The 8,365-nt window shown below is 47.1% G+C and overlaps 1 protein-coding gene across 5 annotated transcripts in view; it reads right to left on the reverse strand.

The window, feature by feature from the left end:
* The window catches only part of AK7 (adenylate kinase 7), a 101,408-nt gene that overhangs the window by 27,623 nt on the left and 65,420 nt on the right, over positions 1-8,365 (reverse strand). For all 5 annotated transcript variants that reach the window (XM_023205348.3, XM_023205350.3, XM_023205351.3 and 2 more), the window contains 2 exons: positions 5,574-5,702; positions 3,553-3,682 (listed from right to left, as the gene is read on the reverse strand). In XM_023205348.3, the coding sequence (XP_023061116.1) occupies positions 3,553-3,682; positions 5,574-5,702 (259 nt within the window). The remainder of the gene's footprint in view (positions 1-3,552; positions 3,683-5,573; positions 5,703-8,365) is intronic.

An 8,365-nucleotide genomic window follows, 5' to 3' on the forward strand; every position in this document is an offset into this window, starting at 1 on the left:
GCACTTTGGGAGGCCAAGGTGGGAGGATCACTTGAGGCCAGGAGTTCAAGACCAGGCTGGCCAATATGGCAAAACCCCATCTCAACCAAAAATACAAAAAATTAGCTGGGTGTGGTGGTGCGTGTGCCTGTAATCCCAGCTACTCAGGAGGCTAAGAATTGCTTGAAGCCCGGAGGCGGAGGTTACGGTGAGCCGAGATCACACCACTGCACTCCAGCCTAGGTGACAGAGTGAGACTCATTATCCAAAATAAATAAATAAGTAGATAAATAAATAAAGTTCAATGTTTGCCGAGTCCTGTTAGCCTGATTATTAGACATTCTTGTCTCTCCTTAGGGGGTGGCATAGTTCCTTGCTCTCAGCACCCCGTTTCTAGCCTTACACCCCAGCTGTAAGCTTTACTTACACATGGCCACGTACACTGTGGCTTCCTAAAACTCCCAGCCCCACACCCCTCAATGTGGCCTTGACAGATTTCCATCCACAGATGTCCTCACAATGGAATGTCTTGTTTTTTTCCACCTCACCCAAAAGGTGAGCATCAGAACTCTGGTAGACTTTTTTTTGTAGGCATGGGGGGTCTTGCTATGTTGCCCAGGCTGACCTCAAACAATCTTCCCACCTTGGCCTCTCAAAGTACTGGGAATACAGCATGAGCCCCCATTCCCAACTCCACTCTTTTAGACTCTCTAAAACCAAAATAGTGATCCCCAAATGTCTTATGGGAAGGCACAGGTAACGTTACACCCCCAAGCATTCATCTGTGCACTCCTTTCCCCACTGGGAAATCTCTCTGGAATTCCAGATGCCATTTCCTTCTGGTGCAGCTCACAAGGAAGCAGAAACCAAGACTCAGATGATGGGCTGCTTTCAGCGGACACTTGGTGTTTGCACGCAAAACCACCTCCTCCATCCCAGAAAACTAGGTTGATCTGGTAGAGGGGAGGAAGAGAGAGGTTCAGGGCTAAGCTGGCCTTCAGAGAAAGGGTCGGGGGACTAGAGACCTCGATGGAAGCGGGCAGTGACATAAGGAACCAGGACCAGGGACCAGAGCGAACCCTCCTCAAGCTGGCCAATGGCAAATAGCCCCCGGACAGTCGCGGGTTCCCTGAGTGGAACGTGGGTGACGTGGACACCTGGTAGGTAATAGGATGAAGTTAGGAGAGGGAAACAAGGTCTCCAACCCAGGTGGAGGTGAGTAACTGGGAAGAGGGCAACCTCTGGGACGAAGCGGTGGAGTACCAGAAGAACAGTGATGGCCATGGAGGCAGTCAAGAGCCATGCCCCAGCAGTGCGGTGGGCAGTTCTCAGTGGGAGAATCTCAAGAGCCCCTGAGAGATGGCGAAGGAGCAGTGAGCATGCCGTCTGCCGTCCAATGCCAACTTACATCTGAGTTGGCCACATCTGTCTCTGTCCTTCTCCCCTGTCCTTGATCCCTGGAGGATCAGAAACGGCCACCAGCAAGAAGGGAGGAGGAAGGAAGAGGAGAGGAAATAAAGGTGATTGAGAAGTCGGCAAGGGGAGAAACTGCATTAGATGAGTCTGAAGGCAATAGTACAATAACCAGATGATGGAGGATCTCAACTGTCCAAGTGTAAAAGTGAAGAAATGGCTTTATTTTTCTAATAACTGCTACTGACTGCTTTCCTGCAGGTAGCAAGATCCCTTAGAGACCTCTCAGCTCAAAACCCAGTTTGTAATTATTTGACTGGAACAGACTTCCTAAAGCATGAATAAACAAAGGGGCTACTCACTATCTAAGAGTTGCAGTGGAACCAGCCTGAAATTCTATCCAAGGGAAAGAATGAATCCAGTCTGAGTTGAAAGCAACACCTTACTGTGATTACTTTGTTCAACAAACTGGTTACAATTAATTACTAAGCGAGTAAGAATAATTTTCCATTTATTTATACATCTTCCTGTATTACTTATTGGCCCATTTCATTAACTAATTTTTTTCTTTTCTTTCTTTCCTTTTTTTTTTTTTTTTTGAGAGGGAGTCTCACTCTGTTGCCCAGGCTAGAGTGCAGTGGCACAATCTCGGCTCACTGCAACCTCTGCCACCCAGGTTCAAGCGATTCTCCTGCCTCAGCCTTCCAAGTAGCTAGGCTTACAGGTGCCTACCACCGTGCCTGGCTAAATTTTGTAGTTTTAGTAGAGATGGGTTTCATCATCTTGGCCAGGCTGATTTTGAACTCCTGACCTTGTGAGCCACCGCGCCTGGCCTCATCCATTATTTTTCTATTAAGGATTTCATAACTCTCTTATCAATTTGCCTGAACATTTTCTATATTAAGGATATTAATTTATCATATCAGCGGCAATGTTTTTTCTTGGTTTGTCCAATTTATGAACACGTGTGATTTTTTTTTTCTTCTTTTTTTTGTTGAGACGGAGTCTTGCTCTGTCACCCAGGCTGGAGTGCGGTGGCACGATCTCGGCTCACTGCAGCCTCCACCTCCTGGGTTCAAGTGATTCTCCTGCCTCACCCTCCCGAGTAGCTAGGATTACAGGCACGTGCCACCACACCAGGCTAATTTTTGTATTTTTAGTAGAGGCGGGTTTTCACCATGTTGGCCAGGCTGGTCTCAAACTCCTGACCTCAGGTGATCCACCCACCTTGGCTTCCCAAAGTGCGGGGATTACGGGCGTGAGCCACCTCACCCAGCCAATTTTTTTTTCTTTTTAACTTAGGAAGTTCTTCCCCATCCTACCAACAGATCATCACCAAAATGTTAACAATGAGATTATGAAGGATTTTTTTTGGTTATAATTTCTGTACTTTACTTTTTTCTTTTTTCTTTCTTTTTTTTTTTTTTTTTTTGTTGAGACAGGATCTTACTCTGTCACCCAGGCTGGAGTGCGAGGGCACAATCATGGCTTACTACAGCTTCAACCTCCCGGGCACAAGTGATCCCCCTGCCTCAACCTCCCAATAGCTGGGACTATGGGCACAAGCCACCATGCCCAGCTAATTATTTTTTTTGAGACAGAGTTTCACTCTTGTTACCCAGGCTGGAGCGCAATGGCATGAACTTGGTTCACTGCAACCTCCGCCTCCCAGGTTCAAGCGATTGTCCTGCCTTAGCCTCCTGAGTAGCTGGGACTACAGGTGTGCGGCACCACACCTGGCTAATTTTTTGTATTTTTAGTAGAGATGGGGTTTCACCACGTTGGCTAGGCTGGTCTCAAACTCATGACCTCAGGTGATCCACCTGCCTCAGCCTCCCAAAGTGCTGGGATTACAGGCATGAGCCATGAGCCACTGCGCCTGGCCTTGCCTAGCTAATTTTTTTTTTTTTTTGTAGAGGTGGGGTTACACCATGCTGCTCAGGCTGGTCTCAAACTCCTGGCCTTAAGTGATCCTCCCGCCTCAGACTCCCAAAGTGCTGGGATTACAGGCATAAGCCATGGCGTTTGCCTGTACTTCACTCTTAATAGTAAACAGTCTTTTATTTCTCTTTCTTTTTGTAAACAGTCTTTTATAACCAGATTTTAAAAACTAGCCACTCTTCACAAGAGTGGTGCGGCTCTCTGCTGGGTGTGCATTACCTGCGTTCTGCTCCATGCTCTCCTTGATGCCATCTAGGAGCTCCTGTGCATCTTCCACATTCTCCTCCTCCTCTTCCTCTTCGACTTCTTCTTCTCCTTCCCCTATATCCTTAGGGGCAACAATCGTCTCCTGCATACCACAGGGATATTCACGTTGGATGATGCCCCACATTGATTTGCTACTCACAAATCAGCTGGCAGGTGATCCTGGAAAAAGCTTGGGACCCAGATAGGACATGTACCCTATGACAGCTGTCATGCAACATTTTGCGGGATGCGCATATCCACAAAGACACATGAGACCCTTGAGGTTTCTCTTAACAGCATATTTAAGAGATTAGTATATTTTTGTGCTAATGCCGGAACTGCTTGAGTCAACGTTTTTCTAATGTGTTATTCTAAGGTATTGGGTTGTATCTTCCTTGAAGGAACCACATGTTGTAGAAATCAAGACTTTTAATAATCATTTATGAAAACTACCTCAGTATCAGCCATTTCCAATAAAATGATAAAAAGCAGTTTATAAATAAAGTTTGATAATACCCTGCCTAAAAGTGTTCTAGGCAACAGAGAGAACACAAGCTATACTTTGAACCGCAGCTGGAGGCAGACTACATTTCAAGGGCAACCCATGGAAGCTGCTTCCATCTCAGAGGAAAGCCCTGTAGAGTTTTGTGTTTTCATAACTGGGGACAACAACAAAATTCAATGAAAATAACATCTCCTGTTTACTGACATATAAAATCAGTTGCTTGTTTATTATAAAACTAAAAAAAGCATTTCTAAAATGTTAAAATTCCCGGCCGGGCGCGGTGGCTCAAGCCTGTAATCCCAGCACTTTGGGAGGCCGAGACGGGCGGATCACGAGGTCAGGAGTTCGAGACCATCCTGGCTAACACGGTGAAACCCCGTCTCTACTAAAAAATACAAAAAAAGCTAGCCGGGCGAGGTGGCTGGCGCCTGTAGTCCCAGCTACTCGGGAGGCTGAGGCAGGAGAATGGCGTAAACCCGGGAGGCGGACCTTGCAGTGAGCTGAGATCCGGCCACTGCACTCCAGCCTGGGCGACAGAGCAAGACTCTGTCTCAAAAAAAAAAAAAAAAAAATTCCCAACAAAGTAGTTAAACCCATTTCAGGCTGGGCGTGGTGGGCACACTTGTAATCCCAGCACTTTGGAAGGCCAAAGCGGGCGGATCACCTGAGCTCAGGAGTGTTCAAGACCAGCCTGGCCAACATGGTGAAACCCCGTCTCTACTAAAAATAACAAAAATTAGTCAGGCATGGTGGCACGTGCCTGTAATCCCAGCCACTTGGGAGGCTGAGGCAGGAGAACTGCTTGAACCCAGGAGGCAGAGGTTGCAGTAAGCCGAGATCGTGCCACTGCACTACAGCCTGGGCAATAAAGTGAGACTCCATCTCAAAAAAAAAAAGAAAAGCCATTTTACAAGATGGCTCTGAAGGTAAAGAAGGAAGATCCTTTCTTTCCCTAAGCCAAAGCAAAAGCAAAAGCTTTGAAGGCCAAGAAGGCAGTGCTGAAAGGTGTCCACAGCCACAGAGAAAAGAAGATCTGCACGTCATCTACCTTCTGGTGTCCCAGAACACTGCGGCTCCAGGGGCAGCCCCGATATCCTCCGAAGACTGTCCTCAGGAGAAAGCAGCGTGACCACTGTGCCATCATCAACTAACTTCCCCCGGCCTCTGAGTTGGCCATGAAGAAGAGAGGAGACAAACACACACTTGTATTCAATGCGGATGCCAAAGCCAGAAAGCGCCACATCCAACAGGCTGTGAAGAAGCTCTCTGATGCCAGTGTGGCCAAGGTCAACACTCTGCTCAGGCCTGAGGGGGAAGAGAAGCCAGATGTTCCCCCTGGCTACTGATTAGGACGCCTCGGATGTTGCCAACAAAATTGGGACCATCTAAACTGTGTCTGGCTGGCTAAGTCGAATAATATACATATTTTCACCCTAAGAACAATACAGTAATTAATTAAAATGCCCAGGAAAATAGTTTAAAGTGTTACCAGTTTTGCTATGGCTTCAGAAATAACATCCTTCAGCTGGATGTGATGTAGTTTGTAGTACTTGGCCAATTCTTCAGCAATACTGGATTTTCCCACAGCAGGGGGACCGAGAATGCAGATCTTGACTGGCTGAAAGAGAGAGTAAGGAACATAGGGCAAGCTATGAATGATCTGTAGCTACACAGAGTGGTTTTCTATTTCAGGGGAGTGCTTTTTTTTTTTTTTTTTTTGAGACAGAGTTCAATTGCTCAGGCTGGAGTGTAGTGGTGTACATCATCTCACTTACTGCAACCTCCACCTCCCAGGTTCAAGCGATTCTCGCCTCAGCCTCCTGAGTAGCTGAGACTACATGTGTGCACCACCATGCCTGGCTAATTTTTGTATTTTTTGTAGAGACGGGTTTTCTCCAGGTTGGTCAAGCTGGTCTCGAACTCCTGGCCTCACATGATCTACCTACCTCGGCTTCCCAAAGTGCTGGGATTACAGGCATGAGCCACCGTGCCCAGCTGGGAGTGCCTTTTGAAAACAAAGTCTCTGGACCCTGCAGGCTAACTGTCACTCTTCTGTGGAGACTCCAGAGCCACGCCTCCACCCCTGCCACCACCACGGTGGCTGCCACGTCATCCCTAAAGCGTCTGCCCCCTGGTCAGATGGTTCATGTTCTGGTTCATGTCCATTCATTCAGTAGCTATTCAATAGGCACCAACTACGTGGGCTGATCTGGGGCTGGTGGATAGGACCACATAAGAAGATGTGTCAGGAACAACTCAGATCACTAAAGAGTAAGTGCTCAGGAATTACACACTGCCAGTTTCACAAGACAGTGCACAGTACAGGGCATTTTGCTACCTTTGTAACAGTAACAAAGCAAAGAATTTCTGGTTCAGTGTGCAAGGGGCCTAATTTACTGCCTGAATACTATTTCTGTACTGAATTTGGTCTTTAATTATTTGTTTTGTTTTGTTTTGTACTGAGACAGGCGCTCCCTCTGTTGCCCAGGCTGGAGTGTAGTGGTGCGATCACAGCTCACTGCAGCCTCAAACTCCTGGGCTCAAACTATCCTCCCAGCTCAGCCTCACAAGTATCTGGGACTACAGATGCACACCACCATGTTCATCTAATTTTTATACTTTCTGTAGAGATGAGATCTCACTGTGTGGCTCAGGCTGGTCCCAAACTCCTGCACTCAAGCAATCCTCCTGCCTCGGCCTCCCAAAGTGTTGGGCTTACAGGTGTGAGCCACTGCACCTGGCTTGGTCTTTAATTATTATTATTATTATTATTATTTTGAGACAGAGTTTCACTCTTATTGCCCAAACTGGAGTGCAATGGCGCAATCTCGGCTCACTGCAAGGTCCACCTCCTGGGTTTAAGCGATTGTCCTGCCTTAGCCTCCTGAGTAGCTGTGATTACTGGTGCACGCCACCACACTCAGCTAATTTTTTGTATTTTTAGTAGAAAAGGGGTTTCACCATGTTAACCAGGCTGGTCTTGAACTCCTGACCTCAGGTGATCCACCCACCTCAACCTCCCAAAGTGCTAGGATTACAGGTGTGAGCCACCACGCTTAGCCAATCATTTTTAGCACAGTTAATTTATTCTAATTTTTAGGCCAGGCATCGTGGCTCATGCCTGTAATCCCAGCAGTTTAGGAGGCTGAGTCAGGAGGATCCCTGGAGCCCAGGAGTTCGAGGCAAGCCTGAGCAATATAGGGAGGTCCCCGTCTCTACAAAAAACGAGGCCAGCTTCAGCAATATAGTGAGATCCCCATCTCTACAAAAAAAAAAAAAAATTTTAATATTGGCTGGGCATAGTCGCATGTGCCTGTGGTCCCAGCTACTTGGGGGCCCAGGCTGAGGCAGGAGGAGTACCTAAGCCCAGGAGGTCTAGGCTGCAGTGAGTCACAGTCACACCACTGCACTCCAAGCTGGGCAACAGAGCAACACCCTGTCTCAATTTTTTAAAAATTTATTCTAATTTTTTAAAAACATACTCATTTAAAAAAACCCACCATTTCTCCTGCTGATAAATTTGATTGAATGCTAAAGAAGCCCTGTGGTGTTCCTAATCAGTGAGTAAATATTCATTTCTAACAGAGGTCAAAATATCAGTAACATCTAGTTATTTATTTCAAAAAGATCCAAACAGTTGTGAAACTGAGGGCCCATATCTTGCAAGGTAAATTTTGGAATTGTGCTCATGAAAAGGATTTCCATTTGTAGAGTGTCCGTATGCTTACAGATTATATAATTTCATCCACCGAGTTGGTTATTATCATTACTACCATTTGACAGGCGAGGAAACCAAGACGGCGAAGGAAGTAGGCAGCACACAGGATGGTTCTGGTGAGGAGTGCGGTCCTGTCAGATAGGGATGATTCTGGTGAGGAGCACTATCCCACCGGAGAGGGATGATGGATAGTTCTGGTGAGGAGCACGGTCCTGTTGGATAGGGATGATGGGTGGTTCTTGTGAGCAGTGTGACCCCGTCGGATAGGCATGATGAATGGTTCTGGTGAGGAGTGTGACCCCATCGGATAGGCATGATGGATGGTTCTGGTGAGGAGTGCAGTCCTGTCAGATAGGGATGATGAATGGTTCTGGCAAGGAGTGTGACCTTGTTGGATAGGGATGATGGATGGTTCTGGTGAGGAGTGCGGCCCCGTCGGATAGGGAGGATGGATGGTTCTGGTGAGGAGTGCAGTCCTGTCGGATAGGGATGATGGATGGTTCTGGCAAGTGCAGTCCTGTCAGATAGGGATGATGGATGGTTCTGGCAAGTGCAGTCCTGTC

This window comes from Piliocolobus tephrosceles, chromosome 6 (assembly GCF_002776525.5).
Source record: "Piliocolobus tephrosceles isolate RC106 chromosome 6, ASM277652v3, whole genome shotgun sequence".
Lineage (NCBI taxonomy): Eukaryota > Metazoa > Chordata > Mammalia > Primates > Cercopithecidae > Piliocolobus > Piliocolobus tephrosceles.